The sequence below is a fragment of the Cotesia glomerata genome, linkage group LG4 (genome assembly GCF_020080835.1).
Source record: "Cotesia glomerata isolate CgM1 linkage group LG4, MPM_Cglom_v2.3, whole genome shotgun sequence".
In the NCBI taxonomy this organism is placed as follows: domain Eukaryota; kingdom Metazoa; phylum Arthropoda; class Insecta; order Hymenoptera; family Braconidae; genus Cotesia; species Cotesia glomerata.
Window position 1 is genome coordinate 11,928,787 of NC_058161.1, and position 19,666 is coordinate 11,948,452.

Genomic DNA, 19,666 nt, shown 5'->3' on the forward strand with positions numbered 1-19,666 from the left:
AATTTTAAGATGCATAACAAAATTATTTCTACACATTATTTTTTTAGTTGTAGGAAATTGAATTCTTCATAAAATTAGTATCAATAAAAATTTTTAAGACCAGTATTTTAGGAGTTATAGAGGATTTAATTGTTATTTTTTAAAAATCCACCCAAACTGTAAAAATGTTGAAAATTCCTCTTTGGATCCAGGAATGTTTTGTAAAAGCGGATTGCATGTCATTTTATATAGACAGAAGGACATGTTGACTAGAATATCTACACGTCCACATGTAAAGCGTCTGGAAAAATGACCCGCGAAAAATGAATAATGTTAAGCATATTCAAGAGTGCTCATGAATTTTCAGCCTATATCTACCTAGGTTATTACGTATTAATTGTCCAACAGAGCACGACTGGTCGATCAATCATCCATCACCCATCAAAAGGTTCCACGTTCTCGATCAGTTAAGCCTCACTCTACACTGGATTTTATTCACCCACCACCCACGTCATCCATGTCAGTCGCTACAAGCTTCCGGGGCACTTTCCAGTTCGACGAGCACGCCAGGGGTTGTTACCCTCAACATTCTTTCTCTTTCTCACTCCGCGAATTCACGGGGTTGTTACACGTGTTGCGTGTTTTCGTGATCCCAGGTTACATAAATTCATCAACCCTTCACTAGAACACGCTCCCTTTCCCATTATCCATCGCCACAAGCCCTTGCCCTTATCCCATGACATTTTAAATTGTCTATCTCTATACCTACCAATGATGACCCCAAAGTCATTTGATAACAGAGATGGAATTTCCGGTTTGATAAATATTATCTTTATCATCATATTCGTTTATTTGTTTTGTATTTTCCGGGAATTATTGTTTGTTTATTCGGTTCAATTCACACGTGCTTGTGTTAATTTTTGTTAATTGACTGATCAAACAGATATGAATCCTCGGGGATATCAATATTTGTTTAAGAAATATTATAATACAACCAAATATGATTTTCTAATTAAAAAAATATTAAAAAATTTTTCATTCTTTACTTTAAGGCTGATTTTTGGACTAAATATTGGAGATATAAAAAAAACTATGAAATTTTCTTAAAAGAAAATTTAATTGCCGACAAAAAAGGTCTCTTATTTTTTTTTCTTATCTCCAATATTTAGCCCAGAAATTACGATTTTAAATTTGCACTTGTGTTAGGTTTGTAAAAACACCGCTAGGTGTCGCATTGGCGTTTTTTTTCTCGCTTGCAGAAATAAATTTCCAAGATATTATACTTTCATATTGTAATATGTATCCAATTGATCCAATTCTTTGTATTTTAACGAAAAATAGTAGCCCAAAAAAAAATGTCTCGGGCCCCATAACCTGTTGGTTAACTAAAATTGTCAGTTTCATACTTGTAAGCTACAATATCGAAATTTAGGAGTCTTTTCCAATAATTTTATATTAATTACTAATTATTATCAACATATTCGACTAGCTACTTATAAATTAAGTAATATCACCGCAGAATTGACGGTAATTAAATTTACCGGTTAAAGAGATCTTTCAAGCATCCAAGGAATCTCGTTGGAAGGAAGGTTAATCAATTCCTCGGTAACTGAAGTCTTGATAATAAAACCCAAGTATTTTCTCGATCCTCGGATCGCTCTAATTAACCTTCCGCGGTTAAAAAAAATTTTTTAAAAAGGTTTAGAGATGCATTACCATAAATTTGGTTGAGTGCTCACATAGTCACGGAAATTATGCTATAAATTAATTAATGTAAAGCAGAGTATGATGATGATCATTGAAAGTTCGGATAGATCAAACGAGCCTTTGAAAGTGTTCAGCATGTCGAGTATCATAATAATTAAGTGAAAATTAAATAGAGTCTTATGCAATTGTAGTGTTGATCGTCGGGTACTCGATATTAATCTTCGTAGCAAATAATCAACAAGTGCTAAGTTTACAAGCTTAACATTGTTCAAAAATCGTTATTGTATTGCATGTAATCGACTCACGCTGCAATTTATGCAACCCGGGGTATTAATTAACAGCTTGTAATTACATCACTGCTTCACGAAGCTCGGGAAAGTTTTATACAAGTTTGAGACGAAAATGGCTAAATTGTACATTAGCATTCACTATTTTCCGAGTTTGAATTTTCGCATGTACTAATTTTCATCTGAATTAATAAGATAATTACTGGCTTTAAAAATTCAATAAATTTTTATATTAAAAAAAAAAAAACATTTTTTAATTAATTTTAAATGTTCATATTTTTAAATCTAAATTATAGCTTAAATATATAAAAATCAAGAATTTTTTTTATCGACTTATATACGCTGGAAATTTCTTTTTGCTTGCGAAAGAAAAAGCGCCAAATCGCCACCTAGCGGCGACTTTTGAAACTAACCGGTTGTAAGATTAAAATTGTAATTTCTGTGCTAAAATGAAAGATAGAAAAAAATTATAACATACCTTTTTTTGTAGGAAATTTAATTATTTATCAAAAATATTCTTATTAATTTTTCGATTTCTTATCAATAAGTCCTAATCTTCTCCAAAAGACACAATAATTATTTCTTCAACTAAAAATTTAAATTTCTTTATATATACCCAGGAAATTTATTTCTACAAGCGAGAGGGTACAGCGTCACTTGGGCACCTAGCGGTGACTTTTCGAACTAATTTTTTTTTTTTAATTTTTACGAACGTTCTCTATAAATCCATCACTAAAATTATATTTTACAATTGTTTCAACCTTTTATTGCAGAATATGAGTAATTAAAAAAATTGAACGGGTGATTATCAAAATTTAAGTATAAAAATTTAAATAAATCGGTAGCAACTAGTAAATATGGTAATTAGTTGATCGATTGTCGGGCAGTTTTCCTCGAATTAATGCAATTAAATTCTCTCGGGTAAATTAAACATGTCAAACATCATGAAAGTGTTAAACTCGGGGTATCTACGAACTATCGTCATATGTTTAATGCATCAACTCTCAAACTCTGTGTACACCGTACTTTAGTCTGTTTATAAATACATCTATATATATATACGGAGACTTATGGCTTAAAACCAATTTACAAGCCGCCAGAGAATTTGAATACTGCGATGACCGCTGTCTTGTACAGAGACGTATATATTAAATTTCTATAAATATTCATGTGTGTATCTACGAAAAATTATTGCAAAGGTCAGAAGAATAGACAATTTCAAGCCCTTTAAAACGAATACCCACAAGTCGGGATCAAAAATATTTTCCGGGATTTTTCTCACCGGGTAACGATTCTGATGATGATAAGGGTTACAATCATTTTTTTGACATCATTATTGTTTTTGATAGATAAGGAGTAATTTATGCAGCAACCCAATATGTTGGTCCTTAGGTCGATGGAAATTACAGAAGCCTAAATCGTGGATGCTGATAGGAATTGTCAAGATAAACGTAGTTGTGGATGTTTCAAACTTTCAATTAAAATTCTGGGTTGAAAGTGAGAAAAAACAATTCGATTGGTATATAACAATTATCCATTATTAAAAAGTTTATGTAACATTTTCATTGTTGTTGCTTTTCATTGCTATGGTCACCACATTGGCAACGGTTACCATAGCAACGGTTACCATGACAACAGTTACCATAGCAAAGGTTACCATAGAAACCGTTACTATAGCAGCGGTAACTATGGCAACGGTTGCCATAGCAACGGTTACCATGACAATAGTTACCATAGCAACGGTTACCATAGAAACCGTTACTATAGCAACGGTAACTATGGCAACGGTTACCATAGCAACGGTTACTATGGCAATGGTTAAATATTTATGAGTAAAATTTGTAAAAATATTGATTAATTAAATTGTTAATAATAAACATTTTGACAGAAGCGTTTGTTTTTCTAGTTAGAAATAAATTTATCTGAAGTTAATTTGAATCCTAGGATGATCTTTGACGATCCATGACAACAGAGCATGATAACGCAAAGATGTAAAATTAGTAATTCTAAATTTCTGAAAAAATATCAAACTAATCAACCTTTTGGCCAGAATGTAAAAACAATGCGATTGATATATAACAATTATTAAAAATAAATTTATTAAGAATTTTGAAGCGCATTTTATCAAATTTTATGTTATTTGAACACATGGATGTAACTTTGAAAATTCTAAATTTCTAAAAAAATAATTAACGAACCAACGAAGGAAGCAAAAAAATCCGAGCCCATAACCTGTTTTTCAAAATAATTTTCCGAAGTTTATAATCGTGAAATTCCTTAAAAAAACAAACGATTTGTCACAACTTGAACTGTTATTTCTAAAATAGCAACAATCCTTGATTGTCAATAAAAATGAAATGTTATCCAGAAGACACAGCGGCATTTGATGACCCAATTAATTCAATCGATTATCCTGGGTGTTGAATAAATTATCCCTTTTACCGCATCATAAACCCGTTTATCTTTAAACCTTCAAGAAAAAAAAATTTATATTTTTTTTTCTCTTTTGTCTTCAACTTCCTGATAAATAAAACACGAATTTGGCGAGCTTGAAATATTCATAGGGGATATTTAAGTGGTAGCTTCTTGCCTGAGTGGTCTTTTGGTGTTTGCTTATCTCTATCTGTATCGTGTCGTGTCGTGGATTTCCGAGGAGTAACAAAACACATGGAAACTGCCGAGGGGAGGAATATATCACACGTAGTCGACCACCGTTTATGGATCGATTACTCAAACTCTCCAAATGTTCGCCACTTTGGGATCCATTCATAGATGTCTTTTTTTTCCAAACAAACTTAATACCAATTTGTTTATTTTCGAGTTAAATTATAGAAGAAAAATAAAGGGATCAATTTTTTTGTAAATATAGGTAAAAGGTAGTAAATATGTAATAAAAATATATATATATATATATATATTTTATTATAATGACTTTATTTTATTACAAGATTTATGATTCAGCTGGCAAGTATTTCACTCTTCATACACTCTTTTTATCACTCTTAAATTATTACATTCCATTTCCAGCATTTCTTAACGCGAAATAAATTCTCGAGAAAATCAGAATCATTCTTGCGAAAACTTCTCACCCTATTCTATAGAACCGGATCTTTAGTATTATCTGTTACATAGTCCACCAACTACCTGACATTTTTTTTAAGATATAAAATTTTTTTTATTGGTAAAAAAATCAATACAGTAACATAAGGTTTAATATTACAATATATGGTTCAAATATTATAATATATGATTGAGATGTATTGAACATTTCATAAATAGTTCATATATGGTCATAGAAAATACCTATGTACCACAGATAATCATATAAGGCACATATGATCACATATATTTCTTATATGATCCTATATAGTTCACATATCGTCATGTAAAATATCCATGTACCACACATGATCATATATGGTTCATATATGACTCAGATATGACCATATGATCATATATGGTTCATTTATGATCATATATAGTTCAGGTATGATCATATAAGGACCATATGATCATGTATGGTTCATATATGATAAAATAAGGCACATATGATCACAAATATTTCTTACATTACCATATATGGTTTGTATATGACCATATGTTTCACATATGGCCATATAAAATACTCATGTACCATATATGATCATATATTGTTCACATATGATCATATATGGCTCAGATATGACCATGTATGACATATATGATTATATATGGTTCATATATATGATCACATAGATTTTTTAAATGATTATATATGGTTCACATATGGTCATATAAAATATTTATGTACCACGTATGATCACATATGGTTTACATATGACCATATAAGACACATATGTCTCTCATATGGTCATATAAAATAACAATGTGCCCAATATGATCATACATGGTTTAGATATGATCATATAAGGCACACATGATCATGTATAGTTCACACATGGTCATATAAAATACTAATGTGCCACATATTATCATATATGGTTCAGGTATGACCATATACGGCACATATGATCATATATAGTTTTTATAAGGCACATATGATCACATATATTTCTTATATGATCATATATGATTTACATATACCCATATATGATGATTTTTGACGATTTCATAACAAAATATTAATAATAATAATGTAAAATGAAATCTAAAATATATAAAATGATATAAATAAAAATAATCCAGGTATTTTTTATATAATTAAAGTTTTATAACCGCAATAAAGCTCTTGTCAAACTCCACTAAATTTTTTCAAAGACAGTTTTATTAATGTTTGCGGTGAATAAAAAGATAAAATATAGTTTAGTGTACGCACAGTTAAAATAGTTTATCGTAGATGGGAAAATAAATGATTTAAAGTAAACATATATATTTATATATATATATGAGTATGTGAGGAGTATACGAGAAAGGACCTCGCTCTAACCTCCTTTTTATTGGCATGCTTTTCTGTGAGGTAGGAAAAATTCCTCCTTCTATTTTCGTGTTTCGTTAGAAACTTTTATACTTTTAATATCTATATTTTATTTTTATAGACGTATAGTAATAATTATTAAAAAAAAAAAATTTAACTGTACAGGAGAAATAAAGAAGCGAGCAATAGAGAATAAATATAACATTAATAATTATAATAATAATAATAATAATAGTAATAATAATAATATATGAGTTACAAAGTTGAGTAAAGGGTGCTCGGATTTTGTGGCATTTCACAGAATAAGTCACTTACCCTTTTTTCAAACATATATGTATGTATATGTCGGGCTAGGAAAGAATAAAGTTAAAAATATAAAAAAACAAGTGAGAGATGATGGCATTTTCTGGAGTTCTTTGACACTGTTGAGGCCGCAGGTGTATCAAGGGAGAAACTTTTGTGAAAAAGGGACGGTAACTGTTAAAGCGAAAAAAGAATAGCGAAATAGGAAAATAGGAAAAATAAATATTACTCTCAGAATAATATTTGCAATAAAAGATAAATAAACGCCGAGATAAAAATATATTCAACATTCAAAACTTTGCCTGAGTAAATTCAGTTAATAATCTGTTTTATTTTAGTAATTTTACTTATAGCAGCAGGTTATGGGCCTGGACTTCTGTCTGGAGCCTTTAAGACTGTTATTTGACAATAAATTAGATCAATTGGTCAGTTTTTGAGATATAGACTTTTAAAAGTAAATTGTAATTTTTTAAACAGATTATGGGCCCAGATTTTAATAAAGAGCCCATAAACTGCTATTCGTCGTGAAATTAGATCAGTTGGTCAATTTTTAAGTTATAGTCTTTTAAAAGTTAACTTTAACATGGAGCTGTAATTCCTTAAACAGGTTATGGGCCCGATAATTTTTAAATTGAAATTCTGGGTTAAATAATGAAGATAAATCATAAGAGTCCTTATAAGTAGGGCTTGTGATTCTCTGAAGAAGGTTCTTATTACTTTTTCCATATTTTGATTATTTTCGAGTTAGGAGATGTAATAAAAAGGCGACTAACAGGTTATGGGCCCATACTTTCGTCATGAGCCCTTAAGACATCTATTTGACGATAAATTAGATCAATAGGTCAGTTTTTGAGTTATAGTCTTTTAAAAGGTGAACTTTAAGATGAAACTGTAATTTTATAAACAGGTTATGGGCCCTATAATCTTTAAATTAAAATTCTAGGTTAAATAATGTAGATAAAAAATCATTAAAAGTCCTTATAAGTAGGGCTTGTGATTCTCTATCACAAATTCCTTATTACTTTTTCCATATTTTGGAATAAGAGCGACTAACAGGTTATGGGCCCAGATTTTTTTTGAGAAATTTAGAAAGTCAAATTCTGGGTTAAATATTGGAGATACGAGGAAATAATAAGAGACCTTATGTGTAGAAAATTCAATTTTCTACAAAAAAAGGTTTTTTCTCAATTTTCCTGTACCTCCCACCCTCTCTATAATTTAAATCCAAAGCTTTTGAAGCTTCATTACAAAATCAGGTCTCAGATATCCCCTCTTCGAATTTATAAATATAAATTCAGCGTCCTACATCTTTTCCTCAAACACACTACCATGAAACGGAATAGACATACAAACTCTTTTAAAACGACAACATAAAACGTTTTACCGGTGGAGAAACTTTTGCGATCAGATAAATCCTCTTACTTTTTGCAGCCTCCGGCGGGACTAGATATTCAAAAGATACTCGATCATCCACTATCCTATTCGGTTTGCCTAGACCAACCTCAAATATACATCACAATTCACGATAACTCAAATTCCCGGTTCGATAACATATCCTCAGCCGGTGCTTTTTACTAACCAGCGCGTGATACTTTTTATGCAGAGCCATAAAAAAATATCCAGTTGACTCGGTTCTAAGTTGATCATTGATCCCCAGTCAATCAATAGTCTCACCATGCGGAAGATCGTCGACTTATTCTCACGAGAGTGCAGCTCAAAGTAGTGATACAGAAGCATGTGCGGTTAAGTTCATCAGAGGACAAAGGATTCAATCTCGAGACTTCAGACCAGCAACTCTGGAACTCTTTATTGAATTAAGGTTACTAATTCAAACAAAGTTGCTCTTTTTGGTGGTGTTTGCCATTTCCTCTTTCTACTGAGTCATTGTAAGGGAGCTTTACATATTTTGGATGTCGACCTTTCAATCTCCATCAAAAATTGACCTGGAATTTAATGATCTTGATCAATTTTTATAGAAATTCATGTATAAATTGTTTTTCTGGAGGAAATTTGATAAAAAATTAGGAAAACGGTTGACTTTGCATTTTCCCGCCAATTTTTTACCTAAATGCTTAAAATTGCACTTATGACGTTTTTGAGCTCTTCGAGCTCATAAATACAATTTGTGTGTTATTTTGAGCTCTTCGAGCTCAAAAAAATAGCTTTTGTATGTTTTTGACCTCAAAAGTTTGATAGAACTTTGATAAAACAATATTTTTGGAATTTTCAAATCGCAATAACTTTTGAATGAATAAACCGATTTTCACCTGGTTAGTGATATTCGACGCAATTTTTTAAGCTTCATGAAGAATCTTCAAGTTTAGATCGATAGAACAAGAAATTTTGGAGTAATTCCGAAAAAACACTTTTTTCGGTTTTTTTTTTTTCGTCAACGATAACTCACGAACGAGTTTGCCGATTTTGACCGGACCGGCGGCGATCAACGTGGTTTTTTGATGTCAAAAGCTTATTAGTTTTTGGAATTGATCGGCAAAGCCGTTTAAAAGTTATTCCAAAAAAACTACATTTTTGTGAGATTTCTCAAAATCTACCGGTCAGAATCGTTCCAACGTATATTCAATAAGGTACGTTAAAATTTAATCTCTAAAAGCAACCTTAAAAAATTGGAATTTTAAGTTCCGCTTTTAGCAGGAGTTAGGTTTGGGCATTTCCTGAGATATTTTGATGTACCAGGATTTATTTGATGCTTACATAATTGTTTAACTGGAGTTTTGTTGAAGTAATTTTTCTAGAATTCAAAAATTTCAAAATTTGGCCAAACGAAACTCCTGTTAAAAAAATTCTGTGAATATCAAATAAATTGTGACACCAAAATATATCATAAGGAAATGCCCAAATACAGCTCCTGTTGAAAGCGAAACTTAAAATTTCAATTTTAAAAGGTTTTTTTCGAAGATTAAATTTTTACGCACCCTAATATTCAAAATCTAAGTTCAGTCAGTTCATCAAAAGTTTACAAAGCCTAATTTTCGAAAAACGGAGTAAAAACAGTAATTTCCCATTTTTGAAAATCTTCAATTTTCTAAGCGAGAAGTTAAAAATCCTTCAAGAAAAGCGCGTTAGCAGCGGAATCGCTGATAGAAAGATAGTCTATTCCTGAGCACCCATAACCTGTAGCAAAAAGATCAATATCATTTATTGAAACGGAAACGTCTATTGAATATTCTGTTATTTTATCTTTAAAATCACACTGGATATGTCGGAGCTACACCATCTACCCTCTATATTTATATATATATAGACTTTTGACCCTGTGCACTTTACGATACCCACCTGGAGCAGCAGTAACTCGGCCTACTTTCCAGTAGCTTCTACTTTTCTTCCTGTTTCACTGAAAATTTTATTTAACCTTTTTAATATACTCACAAACATAAATAAAATAAGCTCTACTTTATATTAATAAAAATCTAATGCTTCTTTGTGCAGTAAACACCAAAATTTAAATAAAAAAAAAATTGACGGGATTATTTATTATATTTGTACTAATAAACTACTAGTAGAAGTTTATAAATTCAAATAATAGTAGTGAATAAAAATATTTGAGCTTGTGTATGTTATTTGTTTCTGCGGATCTACTTTTGTTCGCAACGTTGATTTTTATCGTACATTTTAGATTCTTTGGGAAGTTGATACCGGGCGTTTGATAAAGGTATAAAAGTATTAGATACGCTTGAAAAGAAATAAGCTGTTTTTGCCGAGCTTTTTACGTAATAATCGCACAAACATTTACATTTTTGTTTGGTATTTTTTAATGATACGTTTGTTTCTGTCGGGGGTTTTTATTGTTGTTATTTATTAAAAGAACCCGTTCAATTTCTCTGATTATTTATATTTTGTATTCAAAATACATAATGATTGATATTTTTAATAAAAGGTTGAAAAAAAATATAAAACATAATTTTAGTGATAAATTTATAAAATAAAAGCTTTAATGAAGCCTATAAATGAAAAAATTTTTTAGTTCTAAAAGTCACCGCTAGGTGGCCAGGTGGCGCTTTTTCTCTCGCAAGTAGAAATTATTTTTTAAGGTATATAACTCGATAAAAAAATTCTTGATTTTTATGAATTTCAAGTGAAATACGTCTGACAGGATTATTACAGCCCAGTGTACTCGAATAATGGAAAATCCAGCCGGCCGATAAGGCACGGAGACTTAACACCTCTTCCCGTAGCTTTTATCGAGGATAGTTATATATCTTCAGGATTTTAGATCACAACACTTCTTCATTCTACCGGACACTCGAGTCTATCTTTCTCTTTTTTGGTAAAAACAACCCTTTGTTTTCCATACGTCGATCCACAGCAGATAATCCCGCTTTGTTTTTTCCCATTCGGAGGGTTTGTTGTCGCTGTACTATCAATCACGTGTTTGTTCGTTCATTTTTAATTAAAAGTACCGGGGAAAAAATGTTTATATTTGGTTAATGGTCGCCGATGTAAATATGAATTCCAGTTATTATTTTGTTTTTTTTGTTTGCCATTGCAATTGTTGGGATTTTATTAATTGAAATTTTTTTCTATGTTTACTTTCAGATGCAGAGGGCGGTACTACTCATCTGCTGGTTGCCGCTCCTCAATCATTGCAACGCCGTCAATCCCGGTAAGTAATTATCAAGTTTTCTGTTATTCTATCTTCAACCTCGATTTTTAACTGATAAAAAATTAATAGAATAACTTTTGATAGAAAATCAAAATTTCTATAAAAAAAGTCTTATAATTTTTTCGTATCTCCAATATTTGACCCAAAATATTAATTTTAAAATTATCGGGCCCATAACCTGTTAAATATTTCGATATTGCAATGCATATAATATAACTAAAAAACTAACCGACCAAATTGATCTAATTATTTGTAACTTAAAAATTAGCATCTCAAAGGTCCCTATAAAAAATCCGGATCCATAACCTGTTTTTTAAAGTATAATTACAAGTGCTATCTAAAAAGGAAAATTTTAATTCATGAAGATCGTGTAAGAACGAGGAAAAAAAAATATAATTGTTGCACTTATCTTCCAGTGCATATAAAAATATGGATAACCAAATTGCTGCAATTACAAAAAAAAATTACTTCGGATCACGAAAATTTAAGTTATTGACGATCGTGCTGTTAATCTTTATCGTTAGTTGAAATAATTCTATTGAAAATGAACTATTCGATGTCATGGAAAATAAACATATTAATATCTCTTTTGATATTAATTGAAGGCTATCTTTGTTGTCAAGTTACAACGGATCGTCCAATTGAAGAAGTAATTGAAGGAAATAAAAAATCACCCTGGATGGTTATTGTATTTGATAAAACTACGAAATATCATGATTTCGACGGAATTAGAGCTGAGTGTTACGGATCGCTTATACACGAGAAATTAGTGTTGACTTCTGCTTATCCTTTAGCTAAGTATGTTTCAATTCTAACCATTAATATTTCTTTAAATTAGTAGACATACGCTAAAATTACACGTAATTTTACAGTTCAGAGCCCAAAAACTTGGAGGTAATAACAAATCTTACATCTACTGATAATGAAGATCCGAAATTTCGAATGCGAAAAGTAAGATTCATTACCGATGCCAGTGTATTAAAAGAAAAGGAACAATCCATCGATGATTGGGCTATCTTAACTTTACAAAAACCATTTATTCTGGATGACAGAATAAATGTTATTAATTTGGCCCGCGGTGATGACAAATTTGATGAAAATTGTAAAATTTATCACTGGCAAATTGTGACATCGTATTCTAATCCCAATGAAGAAAAAAACACAGGTAAGCTATCAAAATAAATTAGGTTATAATTATTTTTTATTTTAATTTAAAAATCCTAAAGCTATGGTGAATTATCCTTACAATTTAACACTCAATGCGGGTGAATTTAAATTGCGTGAAGAAGAAATTGCACTGATGGGTAAAGATTTGGATTGCGTAGTTGCAAAATGCGTTGAAGATCAATGGGCTAAAAAACTACGAAGACACCTTGTAAGATACCTTCGGTCGATAATTTACCGACAGATTTGTTATCGACAATTGGTTAAATATATTAATGTTCTAGAGTTTCATGGGAACTCCAATTGTATGCCCGCTTGAAGACGGAACTCCAGTTCAAATTGGCTTTTCGACTATTGTTTACGAGATCGATGGTGAATATGCTGATGAGGTTATTAAATATCATAGCGGTGGTTTTGTCAGATTCTTGAACGATAAAGAAAAGTTCATGGATTTTGCTATTAATGCTTTAATTATTATGAATTAAGAATTTGTAATTATTTAGTTAAAGAGTTTCGGCATTACTGAATAAAAATATTTAATCAATCTCGAAAAATTCTCGATTTATGGCTGTTATTCTATTATTTTTATGCAACGCCAATATATGACCCAGAATTTAAATTTTGTTAATCGGACCCATAACCTGTTAATTAGTATGCCCTTGCAATGCTTATAACCCAAAAACTAACCGACCAATTGATCTAATTCTTTGTAACTCAACAACAAGCATCCCAAAGGTCCCTATAAAAAATCCGGGCCCATAACCTGTTTCTTAAAATATTCTAACAAGAACTGTCTAAAAAAAAAACCTTAGTTTAAAAAGACAGTGTGTAGAAGTGGAATAAAAAATATAATTGTTGCACTTATCAAACCGTGCGAATAAGAATATAGATAACCAAATTGCTGAAATGGAAAAAACAAATGACTCTACGTCGGTGCTCTACTACTTTGGTTGTTTATGAGTGTGTTGTTAATGTTTATCGTTAAATAATATAACTCTGTTGAGAATGAATTATTGGAAAGTGAAAGTGTCAATATCTCTGTTGATATTTATAGAAGGCTGTTTTTGTTGTCAAGTTACAACAGATCGTCCAATCGAAGAAATATTTTAAGAAAATAAAAAATCGCCCTGGATGGTTGTCGTTATAGATGCGACTGTAGAACGCAGTGAATTAGACGGATTTGGAAGCCAGTGTTACGGATCGCTTATACACGAGCAATTAGTGTTAACTTCTGGTTATCCCTTAGCTAAGTATGTTTTAACATTAATCATTAAATAAGGAGAGATACGCTGTAATTTACATGTCATTTTACAGATCAAAACCCAGAAAGTTGGAAGTCATGACAGATTTCAGCTGTTGGTGATAAAGTCGTAGACATTGTCAAGCGAAAAATAATATATATTGCCGATGGCTATACCGTAACAGGAAAGGAAGAATCCATCGATGATTGGGTTATTTTGACTTTATGGAAACCATTTGACTTGAGTGATAGAATAAATGTTATTAATTTGGCTGGCAGTAATGACAAAGTGGACGAAAATTGTAAAATTTATCACTGGCGAATTGTCACATCGCATTTTGATCAATCTTGTAACAAAAGAAAAACGGGTAAGCTAAGCTACCAAACAAGATTAGGTTATAATTTTTTGCATCTTTTAATCTTAAAATCCTGCAGGATTGTTGCATTATCCCTACAATGTTACACTAGAGGCGGATGAATTCAAACTGTCTGAAGAAGGACTTGTAAGTATGGTTGAGGACTTGGATTGTGTAATTGAAAAATGCGATGAAGAAAATTCGTCGTCAGAAGAAAATCAGAGAAAACTGGTAAGATACTTTTGGTCGGTAACTTACTGACATATTTATTATCGACAATCGGTTAAATATTCTAGAGTTTTATGGGAACTCCAATTGTGTGCCCGCTTGAAGACGGGACGCCAGTTCAAGTCGGCTTTTCGACTGTTGTCTACGAAATCCAAGGCGAAGGTGATGATAAGGTTGCTAGATATCATAGCGGTAGTTTCATCAGATTCTTAAGCGATAAAGAAATGTTTGTGGATAATATTATTGATATTTTATCCCGGGTTAAATATTAACTTGACATTATTTATTTAAAGTGTTAAAACATTATGAAGTAGAAAAATATTTAATGGATCTTGAATTTGACCCAGAATTTCAATTTTAAATTTATCGAGCCCATAACCTGTTAAATACGTTAATTTTGCAATGCCTATGACTTAAAAACTAACCGACCAATTGATCCGATTATTTGTAACTTGACGGCAATTGGCAACCCAAAAATCCGAGCCCATAACCTGTTTCTTAGTGTATCAACACGTGCCAACTAAAAGTTAAACCTCAATTAGAGGTTACGGTTAATGATAGTGATAGAAAATAACATAATTGTTATACTTATAAAAGAGTGCAGGTAAGTAAGCAGATAACAAAATTGCTACGAGTGAAGAAAGCTATTTACCGTCAGTAGTTGAATATCTAAGTTGTTCATGAGTGGATTGTTAATATTTATCGTTAAATAAATAAATTTTGTTGAAAATGAATTATTTAAAGTTATGGAAAGTAAAAGTATTAATATCCTTTTTGATATTGATAGAAAGTTGTCTTTGTTGTCAAGTTCTAACAGATCGTTCAATAAAAGAAGTACTTGAAGAAAATTATAAATCACCTTGGTTGGTTTTAATTGTCGATGTGACTTTAGGACCGATTAAGACTCCAGGACTTGCAGCCCCGGCCTACGGATCGCTAATACACCAGAGATTAGTGCTAACAGCTGGTTATCCTTTAGCTAAGTAGGTATCAAATTTAACCATGAAAATTTCTGTAAATAGATAGAGATAAGCGAACATTGGTGAGGATCTTATTTGAAGGAAGCTTTAATTTCCTACAAATAAGGATTTTTATAGTTTTTCTATATTTCCAATATTTGATCCCGAATTTCAAGTTAATGATATAAATGTACATTTTGCAGTTCGCAACCAAAAAACTTAGAAGTCTGGGCAGATTGCAGAGAAGAGAACGGGAGGAGAACCTGTATTACTGAGAAAGTATTATGGATAGTCGATTCCAGTAAAACAAAGAAAAAGGAAAAAACCATCGAGGATTGGGATGTTTTGATGTTAGATGAACCATTTGTCTTAAGTGATAGGATAAATGTTATTGGTTTGGCTAACAGTGATGATAATTATGACAAAACTTGTCAGATTTATCACTGGCAAATAGTCGCTACATTCGATCATTTACCACAAGGACCTATAAAACGCGACGGTAAGCCATAGTTCGATAACTAGGTTAGGTTTCGTTCTAAGCTTCTAATCCGTTACTTGTTTTACAGCGGTGTTGCATTTTTCTTACAATGTGACACTGAATAACGATGAATTTAAAGTAACCGAAGAAGGAATTATCCAGATGAATGACGATTTAGATTGTCTAATTGAACCTTGCTTTGATTACACTGCCAATATTCCGACAAAACGAATTGTAAGATCCCTTCAGTCGGTAACTTGCCGAAATATCTTGTTACTGACTGTTAAATATTCTAAATTCGTAGAGTTTCATGGGAAGTCCGATTGTCTGTCAGCATGAAGACGGAAGGCCACTTCAAGTTGGTTTCGCGACTATTGTTACCGAGGTCCTAGGCAATGAAGGTGATCAGCAAGCTAGAATTCAAAAGGGTAGTTTTGTCAGGTTACTTGACGATACTGAAAAGTACTTAAATCCTATTATCGATATACAAGCCAATGAATAATGAACTAATTACTTGTAATTATTCGTTAAAAATGCTCCAGTGTAGTAACAATGAATAAAAATGTTCAATATTAAAAATTCTACAGTATTATCATAACAAATAATATTACGTTTATTTTTTGCAACAAAAGGATGCGCATACTGATAGCAAATTACTTGGCTATTATTTTGACCAATTTGCTGGCATAACAAGCCGTCTAATCCCTTATCACTTATGCAAATACTTATCATTTCGTGTAAAATACAAGTACAAGTTACATACGCCGTAATAAAATGCATTGCTGGTTACTTTGGAGAGTGTTAGTGTCATCAATGACATTAATCAAATTTTCTGAATGCTGCGCCGTTAAAACGGATCTTCCCGTTGAAGAAGTGTTGGAGAAAAATGAAGACTCACCTTGGTTGGCCCTCATTGGTGATAAAACATTCAAACGAACCGAAACGGTACACGGTAATATTTCAATTGTCATTATCATCAATCATTAATCTCCAATCGGCAAATTTAATCATCCTCGATCATGACTTTAGGACTCAATTACGGAGCAGTCCTTCTATCTGATGTAATTCTCACTTCAGCAGCCGTATCCAAGTAAAATTCACCTGTAATGATGATGATGATGATGATGATGATGATGGTTACTATCATCATCATTATTATCATCATCATCATCGATGTAACAGCAATTACAGGGTTTCTTTTTTCAGGACGCCATTCAAGAACTTGATAGTTATGACTAATTGCGTAGTGGAAAGCGGAATTAAATGTGACACCTAGCCTGTTATTGCAATGTATTTCTCGGATAATTTCGATCCCAATCATGTTAACGAAAGTGACCCGGTAATTTTATTACTGTCGACGCCTTTGGAATTTAGTGCTATAGTTAGTCCCGTAAGATTGGCTATCACCAATAATGATTTCGATCCTGATGATTGTGTGATTCATCGTTGACAAACAATTGCTTTCTATAATCCAAAAAAAAGAAGTGAATTGCTTGCAGCAAGTAATGTAACCACCATGTAAGCACCAAAATCTATTTCGGATAGATATTATTATTGATTGCTTGGAATCTAAACAACCAACCCTAATTCTGAATAGAGCAATTAATTAGCATCACAAATATTTTTTTAAGGAGTGTTAAATGCTGATTTCCAAGTGTCCCTCAACCCAGATCGCTTTGGAATGGCTAAGACTGAAAAAGCCAAAATGAAGGATGATGTTGATTGTTTTCTTGAATGGTGTCCTCCTACTGATTATTCCATGCTAAAAATCGTAAGTCACTAAGCTATAATTACGATGATAACGATAATCTCTGCTTATTTTTCAGAACTTCATGGGAAGTCCCATTGTTTGCAAGCTGCGAAACGCGGATGATCAAGTTTTGGTAGGCTTCTCGACCTACACGTATGGAGTAGTCTACAATACCGATGGAACCAAGAATGTGTCGTTGGTTAGCGGAACGCTTGTGGAATTTCCGTCAAACCTGAATAATTTCTTCGATAAACTAATTAACAAAAAAGCTGAATTGCAGTAACCCTGGTTGTCAATTATTCACCAATTTTTAATTTTAAATATTCTGCACTTCCTATTACAGCAAAAAAACGTTCAATCCTATTTGTGTATATTTGTTTTATGTTAACCTTTAGGTAACACCCAGCATCACATATAAATCCGAGAGATTTTCCTTGGCGATGTTAATCCGATTTCAATTCAATTTTCTTTGATTTATTATGTAAAACATAACGAGCACACACTGCGAATTTTATTTCAATTTGGGTGCTTTGCTAACAAAATATAATAAACTTGTAATTGTAAAATTGTTTTATTACTCCATAAACTTTTTTTTATTCGATCGAGATCAATTAATCCGATTCTTCGTAACTTGATGACAAGTAGCATCTCTGAGGTCCCTACCAAAAATCCGGGCCCATAACCTGTTTCTTAGTCTATCAACACGTGCCATCTTAAAGTGAAACCTTGATTAGAGGTTACGTTGAATAGCAGTGATAAAAAAAAACGTAATTATTATACTTATCTAACCGTGCAGGTAAGTAAGCCGATAACAAAATTGTTACAAGCGAAGAAAGCTATTTAACTTCAGTAGTTGAATATTTAAGTTGTTCGTTAGTAGATTGTTAATATTTATCAGTAACTAAATAAACTCTGTTGACAATGAATTATTTAATGTTATGGAAAATAAAAGTATTAATATCTTTTCTGATATTAGTAGAAGATTGTTCTTGTTGTCAAGTTATAACAGATCGTCCAATTGAAAAGGTACTTGAAGAAAATTATAATTCGCCGTGGTTGGTTTTCATTATTGATGTAACATTGGGAGCCGCTCAAACTCAAGGAATAAAAGGCCTAGCCTACGGATCGCTTATACACAGAAGATTAGTGTTAACAGCTGGTTATCCCTTAACTAAGTATGAATCAACTTTGACCTTGAAAATTTTATAAAGGAGTAGCGATATAATTGCAATATTTGATCGAGAATTTCAAGTTAACGATATGAATGTACATTTTGCAGGTCGAAAATCGAAAACTTGGAAGTCAGGGCGAATTGTACAGCTAAGAACAAGAAGATAATCTGCGTTACGCAGAAAGTATCACTTAAGCTGGATTCTAGTGCAATAAAAAAGAAAGTACAATCCATCGAAGATTGGGTTGTTTTGCTGTTAGAAAAATCATTTGTCATGAGTGAAAGAATAAATGTCATTAATTTAGCCTACAGTAGTGATACATATGACAAAACTTGTCAGATTTATCACTGGCAAATTGTAGCTGTATACGATTATACAAAAGTCATGATGTTAAAAAGCACGGGTAAGCTTTGAGACTAGGTTAGGTTTCTTTTGAACCACTTAATCTGTTAATTCTTCCGCAGGGGTGTTGCATGATCCCTACAACGTGACACTCAATGGTGATGAATTTGAAATAACTAAAAAAGGGTTAGCCAGAATGACGGGTGATCGAGATTGTCTTATTGAAGACTGCTATGATTACGATGATGAGCTCAAGACTTTGATAAAAAAAATAGTACGATAACTCCGGTCGATAACTGACCGACAAAATTTGTTATCAACAGTTGGTTAAATTTTCCAATTTTTTCAGAGTTTTGTGGGAAGTCCAATTGTTTGCCAGCTTGAAGACGGGACACCAGTTCAAGTCGGATTTGCGACTGCTATCTACGAGCTTTTGAATGATGAAACGAAGCCGGATACAAGAATTCGGAGCGGTGGTCTTGTAAGGTTACTTAATGATACTGATAAGTACATGAAAAGTGTTGTAAAGTCTAAGTACTTGTAAATATTCATTAAAAATGCTCAAGTGTAGCAACATTGAATAATTATAATGAGACCTAGATAATGTCTTTGATGCAGCAATTGACCTTTCTTCAATGAAAATTCTAGAATTTTTATTATATTATC

General features: G+C 31.9%; 2 protein-coding genes and 1 long non-coding RNA gene across 5 annotated transcripts in view; all 3 read left to right on the forward strand.

The window, feature by feature from the left end:
• The window catches only part of LOC123264431 (suppressor of lurcher protein 1), a 157,047-nt gene that overhangs the window by 19,583 nt on the left and 117,798 nt on the right, over nt 1-19,666 (forward strand). The window contains exon 2 of the mRNA XM_044727725.1: nt 11,245-11,311. Within this exon, the coding sequence (XP_044583660.1) occupies nt 11,245-11,311 (67 nt within the window). The remainder of the gene's footprint in view (nt 1-11,244; nt 11,312-19,666) is intronic.
• LOC123264437 lies at nt 3,517-3,783 on the forward strand. The gene is made up of 2 exons (XR_006509339.1): nt 3,517-3,655; nt 3,702-3,783. It is a non-coding gene; the product is annotated as an uncharacterized LOC123264437 (long non-coding RNA).
• On the forward strand, nt 14,672-19,658 carry LOC123264434. 3 transcript variants are annotated; one of them, XM_044727733.1, is made up of 4 exons: nt 14,672-15,282; nt 15,462-15,757; nt 15,825-15,970; nt 16,041-16,315. In XM_044727733.1, the coding sequence occupies exons 1-4, from the start codon at nt 15,029-15,031 to the stop codon at nt 16,236-16,238; spliced, it is 894 nt and encodes a 297-aa protein (XP_044583668.1). In that variant the 5' UTR covers nt 14,672-15,028; the 3' UTR covers nt 16,239-16,315. The 3 variants fall into 3 exon arrangements, with proteins under 3 accessions (XP_044583668.1, XP_044583667.1, XP_044583666.1); XM_044727732.1 differs by lacking the exons at nt 15,462-15,757; nt 15,825-15,970; nt 16,041-16,315 and adding exons at nt 18,766-19,061; nt 19,123-19,274; nt 19,350-19,658 and having other exon boundaries at nt 14,838-15,282; XM_044727731.1 differs by lacking the exons at nt 14,672-15,282; nt 15,462-15,757; nt 15,825-15,970; nt 16,041-16,315 and adding exons at nt 18,329-18,661; nt 18,766-19,061; nt 19,123-19,274; nt 19,350-19,658.

Coding starts and splice junctions, on each gene's coding strand:
- LOC123264434 (XM_044727732.1), top strand. CDS start 15,029: ATGAATTATTTAAAGTTATGGAAAGTAAAAGTATTAATATCCTTTTTG. Junction 19,062..19,122: donor CATGATGTTAAAAAGCACGG/GTAAGCTTTGAG, acceptor ATTCTTCCGCAG/GGGTGTTGCATGATCCCTAC. Junction 19,275..19,349: donor AGACTTTGATAAAAAAAATA/GTACGATAACTC, acceptor CAATTTTTTCAG/AGTTTTGTGGGAAGTCCAAT.